The sequence below is a fragment of the Aulonocara sp. 'chitande type north' Nkhata Bay genome, linkage group LG10 (genome assembly GCF_057382095.1).
Source record: "Aulonocara sp. 'chitande type north' Nkhata Bay isolate Kocher_YH1m ecotype deep benthic linkage group LG10, A_spYH_male_GT1.1, whole genome shotgun sequence".
NCBI lineage: Eukaryota > Metazoa > Chordata > Actinopteri > Cichliformes > Cichlidae > Aulonocara > Aulonocara sp. 'chitande type north' Nkhata Bay.
Window position 1 is genome coordinate 5,337,654 of NC_141353.1, and position 17,370 is coordinate 5,355,023.

At 38.6% G+C, this 17,370-nt stretch overlaps 1 protein-coding gene across 3 annotated transcripts in view; it reads left to right on the forward strand.

The window, feature by feature from the left end:
• Window positions 1–5,997: 5,997 nt before the first annotated feature.
• The window catches only part of robo3 (roundabout, axon guidance receptor, homolog 3 (Drosophila)), a 172,167-nt gene continuing 160,794 nt past the window's right edge, over window positions 5,998–17,370 (forward strand). Inside the window, exon 1 of one of the 3 annotated variants that reach the window (XM_086307900.1) lies at window positions 5,998–6,469. In XM_086307900.1, coding sequence (XP_086164026.1) covers window positions 6,295–6,469 — 175 coding nt within the window. In that variant the 5' untranslated portion in view covers window positions 5,998–6,294. The remainder of the gene's footprint in view (window positions 6,470–17,370) is intronic. The other 2 variants (XM_086307897.1, XM_086307898.1) reach the window with 2 other exon arrangements.

Consider the following 17,370-nt stretch of genomic DNA (forward strand, 5'->3'; position numbering starts at 1 on the left):
AGCTGACACTCGTTTGGGGAAATTAGAATAACGCCTTGTCTTTGCACTGACAGGAAAAGCACTGATATGACTATGAGTTCCTGCAATCAGGACAGATTTTACTTTAAACTTTACATGTTTCTGCGAGGACCATTTACTATGTAGCATTTAAGGTAAATCCTCCCAGTGCAAAGTGCACAAAACTAAATCTACTTTAAGTCTTAGAGTAAAAAAATTACAGTATTTTGAAAGAATATGTTTTTGATAAAATGTGTTTTAAAAAAACTAAGATTAATGAAAGATGCATGGGCTGGGAAGCTTGTTGTAATTCAAGTTTAATGACTCTAAAATGGCTAATGCATTAGCGCGACATGATACAGCTCCTTCATTAAATATGCAGTTTCAGAAAATTTAAGCAGCACTCTGGAATAATAATAATGTCCCTGTGTGATCATTACTTTTGTCATAAAATTTGTCTCCTGTTAAATGTGGTTATTTTGGGACGTCTCTGAGCAAGGGACTTAAGTTTGAGACATTTTCACTTGTGTCCAAAGTTAGTAGAACCAGACAACAAAATGAAAATCTTTATGTTTTCATTTTCTAGTCCATGAAAATGAAAACGATGCAAATTTTCTACTTCTTTTTCACCTGGTTATGTATGAATGTCGTCCTAGTTCTAGAGTTTTAGTCACTGCACACTTAGAATATATGCATCTACTGGTGTGTGAGTGTGTACGACTGGTAAAAAGTACTAGGTGTAGATAACAGTGTGTGTGACTGGGGTAATGAAACTTTCAGTAGAAAGTGCTTTGAGTTGTCAATCTCTCATTGTTTCAGTGAAACTGTAAGAATGCTTATGTTAACCTGGCTAACACAAAAAGATGCTCTTACGTTTGTCTGGGAGATGTTTAGTACCTGCATGGTACTGTCAGCAGTCTGAGCTCTGTTTCAATAGTGAGTTTCAAGTGAGCAATAGGATTTCAGCTGTAAGGATGAGCTCAGGATAGTTTTCTCACCTCTTAGAATCACATCACTGTAACTTCCTATGCTAAGCTCAGCTTCTCAGTGAGGGATTTGCTATGTGTTGTTTGTTAACTAACTAACTGTAATAACTTGCCTTGTTGATTTGCCAAATTTATATCTGCTAGTCACAGAAAATAAATGTTTCCACATGTCTAGTAAAGTATCTTTGCACTGATTATATAGCTGGTCATCCAATTCTGCATAGACATGGTCAGAAGTTCATGTGTCCTAATCAGTTTGGTGATCAGAACTTTTATTTAATCAGCATCACACTATATATATCAAAGTTAAACCTTTGAGATGAGAATGTTGGGTATCACCACCACCAGGAGGGTGGATCTGACTGAGAAATTGTAGGACTGCACACTCATATGATAATTCAAGAGAAAACCATTATATTCATTTTTATTTATTACTTCCAGTTCAGCAGTCATGATTAAGGGTTTGCAGCAGTGACCTGAGATGACAGTCAAAAGGTAATCCTCTTTTTTCACTCTAAATGGGGCCATATTATATTAAATAAGACTGGAGCAGTTTGGTCATTTGAAATATAATGCAGATATAAGACACTTCCACACTAGCTCCACTTTTCAAATCCAGACACTTGTCCATATTTTGCATGTAGTCTATGGCCCAAAATTCCCATTGTTAAATTCTGAATAGTAACCATGATGAAACCACCGTCCCGTGACTCTGGCAATGTAACTGTGAGTCTAAAAAGTCTGCATTGTATCGATCAAAGGAATCGCACAGATAACTTCATGTTTTTCTCTTTGTAAAGCAGCGTGTGGATGCTAAAAGGCTTGTAAAGTGTGTCAAAGCGAGACAGAGCGTTCCGTCCAACAGGGCGCTGACATTAATGACCCATCTGTATCCATCTCTGCATTAACATTTGTATGAAAGGCCAAACACCCAGTGTGTCACCACTCATCCCCCTTTTGATGGATTTGCATGAAATTTGGTTTCATGCCTCAAACCGGGATCCTTATAACAAAGCAAAAGGTCACCATGCAGATACCTGCTATTCAGCACCACGGTCACACTTGGTTAGAAAATGTCCAGCTATTAAATGAAATGGATTAAACGGAAATGAAACCTGTCTAAAAACAGGTGTTATTTTACTAAATGTTACTACAATTGTCGCAAATGCTTTTACTCTGACAGCACTATGGCTATTTAAGCTCCAGTCATGTTAATGACTATGTCTGTGAAGGTTCTCTTACGCAGGTAACCTACAGGTACAATATACTACAGGAATGTCAAATTCTTGATACCATTTTTGATTCAGTGGTGGAAAATTAAAAAAAAAAAAAAGAGATCAGAATATCAGCCAGGGCAGGGAGCCTCTCCCACACCTGCATATGTGTTCATTTACGGCCCTGTTACAGACCTGGCACTATATGTTCTGATCACATAGAGTCGGTAAGGTATCTATAATTAAATAATAATGTTTATAGGTAACAGCTACAGTTATGGTAACTGTTTAACACAGTTATCCTGTAACTGTTAAATTAAAACACCATCATCTCATATTTCATGACTTTTCCTGCTTCAGAGTGTTTATCCAAAATTCAATTATGTTGTTCAGATGTGTGATTATGTTAGCCTTTGTGTTATTTTTTGTACCACTAGTTTATTATGTTATTCTAATGTGCATTTTAACTTTATGATCTGTAATTAAATAATCTAAATCACTGATAAAACTAATAATAACAAACTAATAATTCCCGTCTTACTTAAAATTTAAAAAATTACATGCAAATTAAAAAATGAGCTTTTTCAAGAAATAACTGTTGCAGCTGTTGTTGCAGGAGAGGTCAACATGACTTGCTGTTGCTAAAACAGGGGCTTTTCTGATCTCGTGAAATTCCATAGTCATGCTTTAAAATCCTTTATCGAGTCTGTTGTGCTTCTGCTTGTGCAGCTAGTGGAGATAGGGTTATGTACCTGCCTGTCTGCCGCACTGAGTGAAATTGTGTGTCAGCCGGATGAGGCAGAGGGCAAATTGTTGCAAATCAGATCTGGATCGGTGAGTGCACTTATGCATAAATGCAATGTATTTGTAACTTTGTAACTTTTTGAAGAGCAAAAAGAACATTCCAAGCAGTAAAAGGTACTTACTTGTACCATGAGGCAATAATGATACTCTTAGATTTGAATGTTTTATTGTTTATGAAAAACATTGAATACACTCTGACAAGTTTCATTAGGTGTCTCTCTCATACAGTACAGTGTAAAAGTCCTCATTTTCTCATTGCACTCAAAATTTGGTAATTATGAAATATGTATAAATTTAAATACACTATAAAAGACAAAAACTGAGTTTCTACAATCCTCTCAAGCTTGAATGTCAGTGTTTATAGTTCAACACAGCTTACTCACCCAAGTTGCAGGCTTAACAGCTTAGACAGTCCAGCGTAAAGTAGCAGGAACATCTGTGCCACATATGGATTAGAAGTAACCAACTCCCAATGGGACACACTGCCGAAGGTGGTTGAGAACGACAGAGCTGAGGTCCAGACAGACAAGCAGCTGCTGCCCAACCAGTCAGATATAGTGGTGGTTGACATGGAGCAGAAAATTACAGTTTTTCCTGATCACTTTTAACTTTTGCAAATCAGCAGAATCGTGGTGGAGAGTTAACAGTAATCTTTCACAGCAAGATGTTTCAGGGTTTTCACCGTCCTGTTTGCTGGGGATTCTGTTAACAAGTAGTAGATAGTAGACACAGCTTTGAGTGATCACTGTAGTGGACTTGCTCTATGAAAGAGTACAGTTAGAGGTGCCAGGGGTCAGGGGCCGAGCCACTGAACTCCTAAACATACAAAAAGCTATTTTATTCCATGTATATAATAAGTGAATTATGTGTATGATCTTAAACTCAGGATGTAGTGCATTCTTTGACATCACACAACACCATAAAGTGTGAGAATATTAGATATTTTTACCATGAACAATCAGAAGATTCAAGAAAATAATTATCAGATGACCTGAAAGAGAATATGATGCTACTTTTATTTATTCACACAACAAAATTTTTTAAAAGCACCATCTGGACACAGCAGAAATGATATGATCATGAAAATGGCAGCTTCCATGGCCGAGGAGAGTCATTACTGAGAATTACGAGTGGCTAAGGAGAGCACCCAGGGAGCATGCAATCATAGATGTATATTTGTACTGGCACTTTGCTGCCGCTTCATTAGTTTATGTTAGAAATAAAAAGTGGCAATAAAAGTTAACATGGTCAGTGCCACTAACATGAAATAGAGAAGAATTATTTCTTCATGTTATATGCCAGGACTTTAGACATATATATATATATATGGAACACATATACAATGTGTTCCATACTCATCTTTGAAACTCTTTGAAGTACATCCATGTAAAATCCTGGAACAACCTGACAAGATAACATGTTTCTCACACACAATGTAGCCTGACAGTGGCTATCGATTCTCCATTGCAACTCAGCCTTCTTCCATAGCATGCCCATATTGAATGTCCATTAACACTGTATTTGTGGATTTACCTGGCACACATGTCCCATGAATAGAAAACAGCCTAAAATAAAGAGGGACTGGAAAAGACACGAAGAAGAGGGCGCGGGACGGGGGTCGTCACGGCATCTTTGTTGGTTTGTTGCCTCCCTTTGTCACAGTGATGGAGCAGGAGGACAGGCCCCGGATGGTGTATGGGCATCATTAATGGGAGTCACACTGAGGCTGTCAGTGGGGTGTCCAGGAGCCACATGTGACCGTGCTGCTATGATCGCATGTGTGTATCCATGATGATATGCAGACTATGCTTTAAGAGCTATAGCATGCTTGAGCATGAAGGCATGTGATTACATTTCGTTCATCCACATAGACACAGGATAGAAACAGGATATATAGTGGTTGGCAAACAAAGCTAAAAGAAACTGCATCATAGAGTGGCTAAAGTCACGCTATTATGAAGCAGATGCTGCTTTTTTTCAACAAAAAAAACCTCAAAAAATAACTGCATCTTTACCTAATCAATAGTTAATGTAAGCATTGCTTCGATCTGTTATTTTATAGTATATCGTAAACTGATAGTTAAAGTTTGCAATCTTGTGATTTAGACAGTTTAAAATGAAACTAAATTAAATGGTAAACATTATTATAATATCATTGTTTGTTCACAGTAAAAAGTGCTAATAAAGTTTAATTAGAAATTCAGCATTAATTAAAGATGGCTGCTATACAGTGTTATTGTTATGTTTGCTATGCATGTTTGAAAATGAGTTAATTGCTGAGTAAGTTTGTTTCTTTGACTTTTTAAAAATTAAATGAATTAAAGTGATTTTCTGCTGCTTAGTTTAAAACAAACACTGATGCTATAGGATAGGATGCTGTAACCAACTTACACTTTACTGCTGAGAAAGTCATTTTAGAGACAGAGCCACTCTGGTATTTGTTGATGTGGACATTGGAAAAAGTCTGCATGCAATGTGCTTTGAAAATGTGGAACAGCAGGAAACAAACACTGCCAGCAGGAGTTTAGTTAGTCCCAGGTTTGTTTGTCCAACACATACCGTATGTGTTCATTTATGCATATGTGATGACCTTTTTTGGACGTATGGTTAAGATGGTGACGATGCGTCTTTTCACCTCCTTTTCTCCACCGCCCTGATTCACAGCCTCCTGGGATGATTATTAATCTAATAATTAAACATTTATTGCCAACAGCACCTGCTCTCTCTCACTCCTCTGAAACCCTCAGGACCCCACCGCAGAGAGAGAGCGCGAGAGAGGAGGAGAGCTGGAGAGGGAGGGAGGGACACAGGAGGAGCCAGAGGGAGGGGTTGGAGAGAGGAGAGCAATTCGAAAGGGTCATCATCACATTGCTGGATTCTTTTACACCAGCGAGAAGCTGTTGTTTTGTATGGCGGCAGACAGCATGTGAAGTTATTTGATCCCAGAACAAAAGAAACAAGGAGGAAGGAACAATCCGATGCTGGGAGGGATTCACAGCGAGGGGCCCCTGACTCAGTCTGACATCTACAAGCAATTAATCTCCTAATCGTCTGACTTCTTTTCACTCACTTTTATTTTTTATTCAAGATTTCTCTGCTTTTTTTCTTCAAAATGTTTGGAAATGTCTGATTCAACTTGAGATGAAAAGAGCATCTCTTTAGCTCTTCTTAACCCCGAGTAAGGAGGAAAAGCATATTCAGCAGCAGGCAGAGTCACACTTTTAAAATTAACAGAGTGAGAGAGACAGTGAGAAGTACAGAGAGAGGGAGTGCAGGTCCCTCTGTGCACCACGATGCTGCGCTACCTGATCAAGACCTTGTTGCAGATGAATCTGTTCACAGACACCATCCGAAACCCTTCCAATGGAACTGATGTCTACTTCAACGGCTCCCTGCAATCCTTCAACGGCTCCCTGCCGCCCTTCAACAGCTCGCTGTTCGAGTGGGGAAACTTCACCGGCTTCAACGGTAAGTGTATCTTCCCCTCATTAACCCCCCATCTTCAACCTCCTCAAAACACACATGGCATTCTTGAACAAGACACCTGAGTCTCTGTTGCAACGGGGATCTGAAACTGAAAAGGAAAATGTGACCTCGTGTGAGGTCACTGGAGATAAACAGATGTAATGTCAGGATTCATATCCTCTTGTGTCCAGGAGTATATGACGATCAGCAAACATAAAGTGTTGTTACTAGACTATAGTAGAAGGTGTTGATCTTTAAGCGTAAACTTTATGATCTAAACTTTCTAATCACATGTCCATCCTTCAGTTACCACCGAACCAATACTGCATCCCCACTTGCCTCATGCTTTCTTCTCGCAGGGAAATTAAAAAGGGGAGTTGGGAGTCAGCAAACTGGCATCACATACTTGTCAGGGTGTTTTTGTGGGCTATGAGTGAAATGTGACAGAGACACAGTATTACCCAATAACACCGCCTGTTTTGCAGAACCGTGAGTGGCAGCCTGCTCACTCTGCTAAATGAAGCTGTCTGCTGTCAGGCACGATGCACCCAAACTGTCAGATCTTTTTAACTTTCGCCATCAAGCTCATCTTTACCCAGTGATGAAGCTCAGAGCTGTGTTGGCTTTGTTTTTTTCCTTTTTGCTCTGGGCGGAATTTATTAATGTCTGCTTTTTTATGGTTCTGGTAGGAGTTTTGTTGTTAACATGTGACTACACGTTACATACCATATATATATATATATATATATATATATATATATATATATATATATATATATATATATATATATATATACACACACACACATATATATATACACACACATATATAAGTATATACATTGAGTGAGATAGAGAGAGAATGAGAGTGTTAGTGCAAGTGTACAGGGGTAGAGTTCTGTAGTTATGTCCAGACATTGGCATGATGTCTGATTCAATGAGTACCATAGCTTTGTCTCCATGTAATTGCATACCAATGAAAGCTGCATTCAGACACACACACACACACACACACACACACACACACACACACACACACACACACACACACATCATTGTCAGATGCATCAATCACATTCAGCATATGTTATTTACCTAAAAACAAATGTGATCTTTCTTTTATCGCTCCAGCTGCTTCCCAGCTCGATTCCACTGACTAACGGTAAAGAGGGAAAGCAAAGGTACACACTCTTTGTGATTGCGTGGGTGTATACTGTCACAGAAGAGAGTGATGCTTCCCTTTGATGAGTGGACATGGGTGTGAAAGGTGCATTTGCTTCTGAGCCACCCATTCCCTCCTCCCTCCTGTCCCCATAGCCAGCTTCAAACAGCCTCAATAATGCCGAGTTTATAGCTTCTTTTTCATTGCCATCACACTTCTATTTCTCTCTCTCTCTTGCCATCTGTAAACTCTAATGGAGTGTAGATTGAGTGTTTGTGGGGTTCACTCCTAAAATCTATAGAGAAAGTAAGCAGGAGAGGCAGCAATGAATCTATTGAGGCTGGAGCAGAGAAACACAGTCTGATAGGCTGATAGACAGACATGCCTGCTGTGCATCTCAGCCTCATATTCTTGGGAATCTTTCTCTGTAGCTCACAGAAATTGAATCCCCCCCTTCAGTCTTTAAGTGATATAGATATATTCAGGCAGCCACTTGAGGACGTGTGGGGTTAGATGTAATAGTTTGACTAATCAATGATCAATGAGGGAAGGTATAAAAGCTTTTTTCTTTTGTGAACATGTCACAGAGATGTGGATTGACTATATGAAAGGAAAGAAAACGATAACCTCTGATATCTAAATTACATCCTGCAAAAGTAATCATTGTCCAGATTTGCACTGCAACCCCGCAAAGACACATACATATTTAAAAACCATAATAGAGACGTATTTTCCTGGCCCCCATGTGCTGATTCATCACTGGGGAGGGGATGGGTGGTCAAACTGTGGGTATCCAGGCGAGAAGCTCAATAGCAAGTCAGTGGGCGGACAGCTCGTGTGGGTCAACCTGGAGCTCAGAGGGAGGCTCAATGGGAAAATCAATGCAGCCCGATAACCAATTTGGGAAATAATGGACATCACAGCACTATAGTGGACTGCTGGTACATTTATCAGTTCATTCACTCTCTGCCTCTCACTCTGTCTCTGTTTCTTTCTTTATCACACCTCTTCTGTTGACTGTTTCTTTTACTCCTTTAACTGACAGTCACTAATTGAGGTTCATTCATTTGCAATTGATTGTTGGAAGCTTGTTTCTTATTATATTTACAACTTTGCTTCCTTATGTTGTTGTTCAATTTGGTTTCAGAAGAATTTATTCAAAAGATGTTGTTTGAATGTTTTTAGTCATTTAATAAAGAACGAAAAAGTGATTTTTGTCATAAATGATGAACTTTAAATAATTCTTCCCTGAATCGAAGGATTAAAACAATTCTTCTCTGCTGCTGCACTCTGGCTCCAGCACCAGACTATGGAGATACATTCATAATCCATAGGAGCCTTCTGAACCTCCACTTGGTTCAATAAGTGAGACAGGTGCTCTTTGGGGAACAGATGCTTGAATCAGAGTTGAGATATTCAGCTTGTGAATCAATATGAAGAGTGTTCAGGAGCTGTGATGCACAAGTACCGTGAACGAAATCACTTTAATTTTTCAAAGATGTAAAAGCATAATGTAATCAAGCCTTTAAAAAGAATATTTGAATGAAAAATTAATAAGATTTTCTCTTTTAAGATTGTCACTGAACGGCCACATTTAAAATCACTGTACTTCTGATATATATTTTATGTAGTTATTGAATTTTATAGACATAAAGACCTCTGAATTTGGGCTCTTGTGGGTGGAGATACCGGTGGTCAAGTTGTATGTGTGTGCTCTAATGGAACCATTTAACCATTTTATGGAGGTCAGCTTAGTCCCTCTTTGCTTTTTTCACTTCAACTCTGGAATAAACGTGTGTGTGTGTGTGTGTTCAGTGCAGTACAGTTACTTCTAAATATGTATATTTTGCATATATCAATATGCAAAATCCCCTAAAAAAGTACTCTCCCACACACAACATCCAAAACTACTTTTATTTGTGCAGAAGCAGGGTCGCCTGCAGAATCTTTATCAAGGGAAATCAGCATTTAATACAATCACTTCTGTTCATTTTACACACTATTTCAACACTCTGAAATCAAAAACAGCCTATTGAAGCTCTAGAAATGTGGTGCCCTGATGCCCACCGGGAGGAACATTAAACTTGCTCCTGCTGTGCTGGATGTTAAGTATGATGGCTGTTTGCTGTTAATGGGGCTGTCAATCTAGTAGAGAGTACATATGTGCAGAGGGCTTTGGAGCTATAACACAAAATGGATATTGAAAAAATGTTTTACCTTCTACATCCTGCATTCCTCATTTAATGGTTAGATAGTATAGATGTATTATTAATAAATGACTAGGGAGCATTCAGGAAGCCAAACATCTTTATTCATAGTATGCACAAAGGTCTGGAAACCACTAGTTGTTTCACCTCAGCTACTGTCACTGTCCCTGCCTCTTTCTCTGTCTCACATCTCATAGACTCGAGACATGGATGGTCCAATACACTGAGATGCATGCTAATTTAAAGGCACTGAAAACGCAGACACAGATGCCATTTCACCTCTTACTTACTGTCAAAGCTGGTTCCAGCTCCAGCACAAAGTCTGCATCATTAGATGTGACCTTTCTCTTTGAGCTTGTGCTGATGCTGGCAGTGCGACCGCAGCTGGGACTTTGTAGCAGGTTAGAAAGAGAATGCCTGATGACCAGTGAGAGCTCAGTAGTGGCTGGCCAGGCACACTATGGTGGAGGGTGGGAGGTGCGGATATTTAGACGCCACATACTGATGGCATCAATCCAAAGCAAGCACACTATCACAATAAACCTGGCAATGCAATGTCAGATAGACCAACTTTTCTTTTAACTCACTCATTATTAAAAAAAACAATAGGATTCAATACTGTGTCTCTAAAAAGAATGAGGTACTTCAACAGAGCACACAATCCTTTTAAAAAGGATCTGTTTGTATCACACCTTGTCAAAATGAAGACAGCTACAGTGCACAACTGTAGTAAAAGCTATCAGCATGACATGGTCCACAATACTCAAAAAAATCAACACGTAACTTAAAGTGCTTCTCTTGTCATATAGAGATGCTTTAGTTGGGATGGTGAATGCAGGAGTATGACAAACATCTAAACAAAATGGTATTTTAAGTACAATTAAGCCTCAATCAGATTATGATTTCCGCAACTGTGAAGCTGGCATAATGGTTTTTAAAAGCAGAAATTCATGTCTGAAAACATGAAAAGACTAACAGCATCCACAAAGCCAAACTGGCACATGTACACAACTTATAGGAACGGTGATATCAAGGAGTAATTAATGACTACAGAAAGTTAGGTTTCAAGTGGAGGCTATGAAATATATGATATAAGAGGACCAACATACTTATACAAGACTAGAGTCTCTGGTAGTTTCTTTGTAGAAATCTGCACAACCTCATTAGGCAAAATAAAACAGTGATACCTCCAGGATGGTGCAGATGAAGATGCGTGCAAAATTGAAGGTGGATGATGTTAATTTCAGTAAAAACAACACTGTCATCATCATCACTTGCACATTCTTCTCTGGCCATCTATCCCTTTATCTTGCTCACTCCCACGAGCTGCTCTGCCTCACTTCAATTTACGTCAGCTCACCTTGATTTATCGGCATGTCTGCTGCATAAACAGTATTACACATTGTGTGAATACATAACTAAAGGGAAATTAAAAAACGCCAGCGATTGCCTTGTGAATATATCTGTGTGTGTTTGTTTAGCTACTCAAGGATCTAAGTCACTGCATATTCATCTCCTGTTCCTCTCCATCCATTCCATGCTCCTTCACCTTATCCCTTCATCCATCCCTCCCATATTCCCCATTAAGAAACCTCCTCAGCTTCCTCCCGCAGAGGAGGCTCAACAACAGCTCGGCAGTCCGACCAGGTAGCCCATTACTGCCAGATCATCTTCACGTATTTTCAGCTGCTGTCAGCTTGAGCCTGCTCATCGCAGTTTCCATTACCTGCTGCATCACTGATAAGCTTATCATCCACAATTTCACTTTAAAGCCCCAATTTGTCGCTGCAGTAGGGGGGGCGACTGTTTGAAGAATTGTCACGTAACTGCTCGCATGATTGGTCCCATCGAGCTTTTCTTTCCATACGCAATTTTCACAGATTTGAAAGATTGTAAAAGTTTCTTTGGCATGGGTATATTTACATCTGCCATTTGAGAATTGAAACACCTTTATATATCAAGGTAAATTTTTCTGTTAGACATTACGACAAGGATAAATGGCTGATTGAACGGACTGATTGCAAATCTTTCTCTCCTTTCATGCTGAGATTTTACACCAGACAGACCCTTTTGTCATGCTTTTCATGCTTATTTCCCCTGTGTCTGAGATCATATGCAGAATTATGTACATAACTGAGCTGGAATGGAAATTAGGGAGCATCTGTGGCAATGATGAACATGGAGGAGAGGGGACTAAGTAGAGACAGAGAGAGAGAGGGCAAAAGATGCTACTTTGCAAATAGAAGAGAGCTCTGCATATGCTAATAGCAACTTGGAAACCTTCCTCCATCACACCAAGGATTTCTCCAGGTGGTGAACGCAAGCAGATACTGATGAAGACGTACAGTTCTGTGAAAAATATTTAAATAAATACAAAATGATGATTTCATCGATTAAGGGAAAAAATTACCCAAACGTACCTGGCCCTAACCTCCTAATAACGTGTTTCATAACCTGTGACTTGGGAAAATGAAGACTGACCACTGTTTTAAATATGGTTCATTATGTTTTTAATTTTGTTCATAGTTTGCTTTGGCTTAGATATTAGCTTCAAAACTGAAAAGGTGGACAGACTCAGCATTTGACCCATGGATGGCTCCTGATAAACATCAAAGACCCTCAGAGTTATTGTAGTTCAGTTCATCCAAATGTAGTTGAGACATTTTAGTATTTTCAGTATTCTGCAGAATCACTGCTGCCCATCAGTGCCATTTGGATCCCTAAAATTCTTCAATTATATGCTCCAGTTATACTAAGATCTTAATTTGCTGACAACATCACAGATGCACAATCAATCAAATCCCTCATCACTAGAAGACAAAAAAAGAGGTTTAGCCTTCATGAGGACTCCTTATAAATTATCTACACTTCCATTCTCAATGACTCCCACTTCATTGCTTTAAACAGACTGGCTGCATGATTCATTTGGGAGCTCCCAGACAAGGAGGTGGTCAATCAAAATGAGGGGTTAAGTGTGTTGACGACTCAGGGGTCAGCAAGAGAGGTTGTGGCCCTTAACCCAGCGACAAACACCCTCTAACCCTGACAACATAATAACAGAGGGAGCTTCCTGGGGATATTAAGTGTGATGACATAGTTCTTTTGTTTATCACATCTGCCTTACGCCATTGTTATTCCAATCAGTGTGATTAGTTATGACAAGGTGTAAGCAATGTCCTGTCCAAGCTGATCACTGAATTAAGTGAATGTAGTAAAGTGGAACATAAACGTGTCTTAAACTGAAACCATTCATGTACTTTAAATGAAACACACATCATAACGCAAACATTGCTTTCCCGAAGTCAGATCTCGCATCATCATTATGGACTAATGGAACAACCAGTATGCATGGTATTCTTCTCATCAAAGTCATTTTTTCCCTGTGTTTAACAAATGGAGTTACAACAGAAACCCAGCGTGAGTAGAGTGAAGGCATGAAGTGCATGTTTTTAAATGCAAATTGAATGCTGGTGCAGTAAAATGACTTAGGCTGTCTCCTGCACACACAAAGTGAAGTAAATGTCAATATTCTATATTTGCTAACACTATGCAGACAGGTAAAAACACAAAAGCTATTAGCAAAGGCAGAAAACAAATCTCCCTCTCTTCTGCTCTCACAACCATACACATACAATCTAATACATATAGCCATCTCCAAAATCCATGTCAAATCACAGCCCCATTGCCAATTATCTTCTGAATCCTTTGGAGGGAAGGAAGCTTGCAATGACAACCCTGTAGTGTCAACACAATTGGTTATGCATGGTTATGAATACTAAGATATAAAAACAAAGTGAAGAGTGCAGATCATGATGGGTTTGTGTAACATACCATAATAAGTTTTCCTTCTGCTCCTTTCTGTGTTTTCAGTATATGAATTCTAGGTGAATGTGAACAGATGTGATGGATTAAAATGTTAAACAAGGCTATAGAAGGAATTTGTTCTGCCATTGTTTAGTTTTGTTATCTTCTGAGAGATTTCTTTTTTCAATCATTTCTATTCATTTTAATGTAACTGTGAGTTAAAGCAGCGGGGGAATATAAAATCATACCTCTGAATTGTAGGATTCCTGCTTCTGTTTGTAAGATTACAACAAATGGTTACACAATGGAATCGACTGCAATCACAGAGCTGCTTTGATTAAAGATTTTGATCTCTCTTTGTTCCTCTTACTTTCTTCTTTTTTGCATCTAACACTTGTAGACTCTTGTCTTAGCTAAATCTCCCTTGGAAATGAGCCCTTTGATTTCGCTGGGATTAGGCTGAGTAAAAACGAAGCCTGAATTAATTAAAACCAGAAGAGCAGCTGCTCATTTAGGAGTTCTTGCACTGTTAAAAAAAGGAATCTTTGAATCTTTAAAGAGAAAACAGGCCGAGATAAATACAAAAATAACAGTCAGTATGCTTGAAAATACCTCATCAATGGTTTGATTTGTTCAATGTTATTTGATGCATGATCAGAATATCTGCATTGTCACATGCCAATAATGATTCATTATATAGGCCTGAGCTTAAATCATACGAGCTGGTGGTGCAACGATCACTTGGTAATTACTGAGTAAACCCTAATTAATAAGAGCAGTCAGTCTGTGACCTGCTTGGCATCCCTGTACATGCACATATATACACAAATGCAGTCACACACACGCAGGACAAACAAAAGGCCTAAACTGAATTGACTTGATCAGAAATGTTCACTTCTCCTCTATGTCCAACTCCAAATGGCTAACACATAAAGACTAAAGTTAACTCTTAATTGCTGTCATATAAATGTAACTAGGTGCTTAATATCATATATATCAAATTTATATCAAATTTTGGCATTTATTTTCATTTTTGCTTGTGCCTTAAGTGAAAATCAGACTTTGGACGGATTAAAATAAAAAAATATGAAGTAAATCCTATTCCGATTACAGTTTATTGGATTTAACTGTGTGAAATAATAAACAGAAAATGACTCATAAACTCATAAAATCCTTTGGCTTCTCCTCCACTAAAGACTATTTGATGTCCTGCTTTGTAAATACAGAAAAAGCTAAAATATAATTAATTTGTATATTTTTGGTTTGGAATCAGATCCTCTTATGCTAATGAACTGTTGTTATTTTTCATTATGTAAGGGTTTAAACATATTTGCACCTGAGCTGCCCAGTATAACCAGTCTCCCATGTGTAGGCCAAGCTGGGAGCAGATGGCAGTCTGATTCATCCACTTTCCTTGTTCTGCTGCCCCGAGTCAGGTGACTCAAAACTGCTGCCATCCAGTCACACTCTTAATGCTGATGTAAACTGATATCCTGAACCTTTTTTAGTGACGTTACTACTGTCGGGTAAACTTCATAAAGTGAAATGTTGATCTAAGAAACATCGCTCAGTTCAAATCAGTTTTTCTAATGATTTCTATCCTGATGGGTCTCTTCTGGGATGCTAGTGGCTATCAATACAACTGAATGGTTTGGTCTGAGGATAAAAATGATGTGAATGCTGGATAACAAGCCCACATTTTTGACATCCAAATTAGACAGTGCCCTTTCAAACAGTGTGGGCCCACAGTAGTGGTGAATTGTGAGACTGTGGGGGCAAACCCACACTTATCCTCAAGTGGATGTGCCCACATAAAACCAACAGCAGTTTTGCCCGTTGGGGCCCTATATGGGCTTTCTTGGAGAAACTTCTCTTCGGGCCATAGAAAACCTATATTACTATATGTAGTAATTTTGCCCCTAAGAAGGAATTCAGTGAGCTTCAGTTTTCAGTGCCCACATGTGGCCCATGTAACATGTATAATACAGTGGAGCCAGACAGCAAACTGTGGGTCTCAGTACTGGTGTGAAATGTGGGGCACGTCTGGGTCACCATGGGCGTCCTTCTGGGTCCCACCAGAGCAATTAGTGAAATGCTCTGTATTGCCCCCCAGCACGTACACACAGTTTTTCTAAAATGTTGTTCAAGCAGAATGCAGAATACTAGGACACGTTAGTCATATATATTAAACATTTCTGAGATGTTACCAGCCCAGCCTTTTCAAATCCAACCTGCCAATGGATCCAATCTGGTATTCAAAGCCAAAGCGTACTGACCCAATTCTGAAGTGCCAAATGGAAACAATATATATGGGAAAAACTAGTAAAAAGTGACAGTCAGAAGATGTAATGAGAAAAATGTCAAAGACAATTTTGGATGATGGATGGGTGGAAGAAATATCTCAGAAAGCGAGATTATGTTAAAGGTGAAAAGCCAGACACTTCCAGAAGAAAAGATAAAAGAGCTACGGAAGATGACAAAGCTATTGGAATTTCTTGACCAGTGACGCTGGGTTGTGTTTGAAACACAAGGTCAGTAAATGCACACATGCTATGAAAACAAATGTACATGTAAGACTGGAAGGGAAGCAGCTGCTCTCCACAGTTACATTGTGGATTGATATCATGAGGCCAATTCTCTCAAGGAGCAGAAGCCATGATGACTCCAGTTTTAAACAGTGAGACTACACTTCTCTGAGGTAAGAGTGAAACACCATCTGTACAGTAACCATAGCATAACATACATCCCATTATGATCACGTAAATACTTCTTAAAGTTAATACTTTTTAAAGGTTACAATCCTTTAAATCTTAGATAAACAATGAGATCATTATTATTATCATAAGTATAAAAACAATTCCTCAGTGATTGGAGAATATCATCAAAAGGCCAAATCTGAATACATTTGCAATGATAATATTATTCAGCTTTATTTTTGGAGCACTTTTTGAAACAAAGTTCTACATGCAAGTTAATTTTTTTTTTTGCAAATGTCATATTTTAATTGCTATGAGATGTGGCTGAAAGGTCCAAACCACAGAGACCTGGGCAACCCTGCCCATATGGAAAAGATATATATAAATCTTATAAAGTTTGTATCTGTCTTGTGTGAAACTTGTATGAAAAGCATATAAGAGTGAAAACAGATATAAGATCCCTTGAAAAATTATATAATGAAACTTGTATGTTTTGGATACTTACTAAAACAATGTATGAAAGTAATGAGAAAGTGGCCACTTTCATGAGTAAATCATGTAAGCCTTATATGATTTACTCATGAAAGTGGCCACTTTCATGAGTAATCACATATAAGTTTTTACTATTTCTTTTCCATATGGGTGGTAAGACGAACCACAGAGGAAACCTATGTGAGGACAGTATGTAACCTGACGATCTGAGACGCTGTATGTCCTCTATAAAATTATTATAAAACTAAAAGAAAAAAAATCCATCACACAGTACCACCACAGAGACATCTAGGTGGGTCCCAAATTCAAATATTTTGGCATATCTATGACAACCAGCCACAGAAAAAAAGTCTCTCTGGTGTCCATCAGTTACAGATTACATAAGAAACAGAAGACACCGGAACAACATAAATCTACGAGTTCCCTACAAGTTCTGCTAAAGGTGCTCACACAAATATTTGATCTCCACTTTTCCTTGGTGCCTAAAATATTTGCTCATAACTGAATATGTCTATAATGTATATGGTTAAACAGACCAAACTA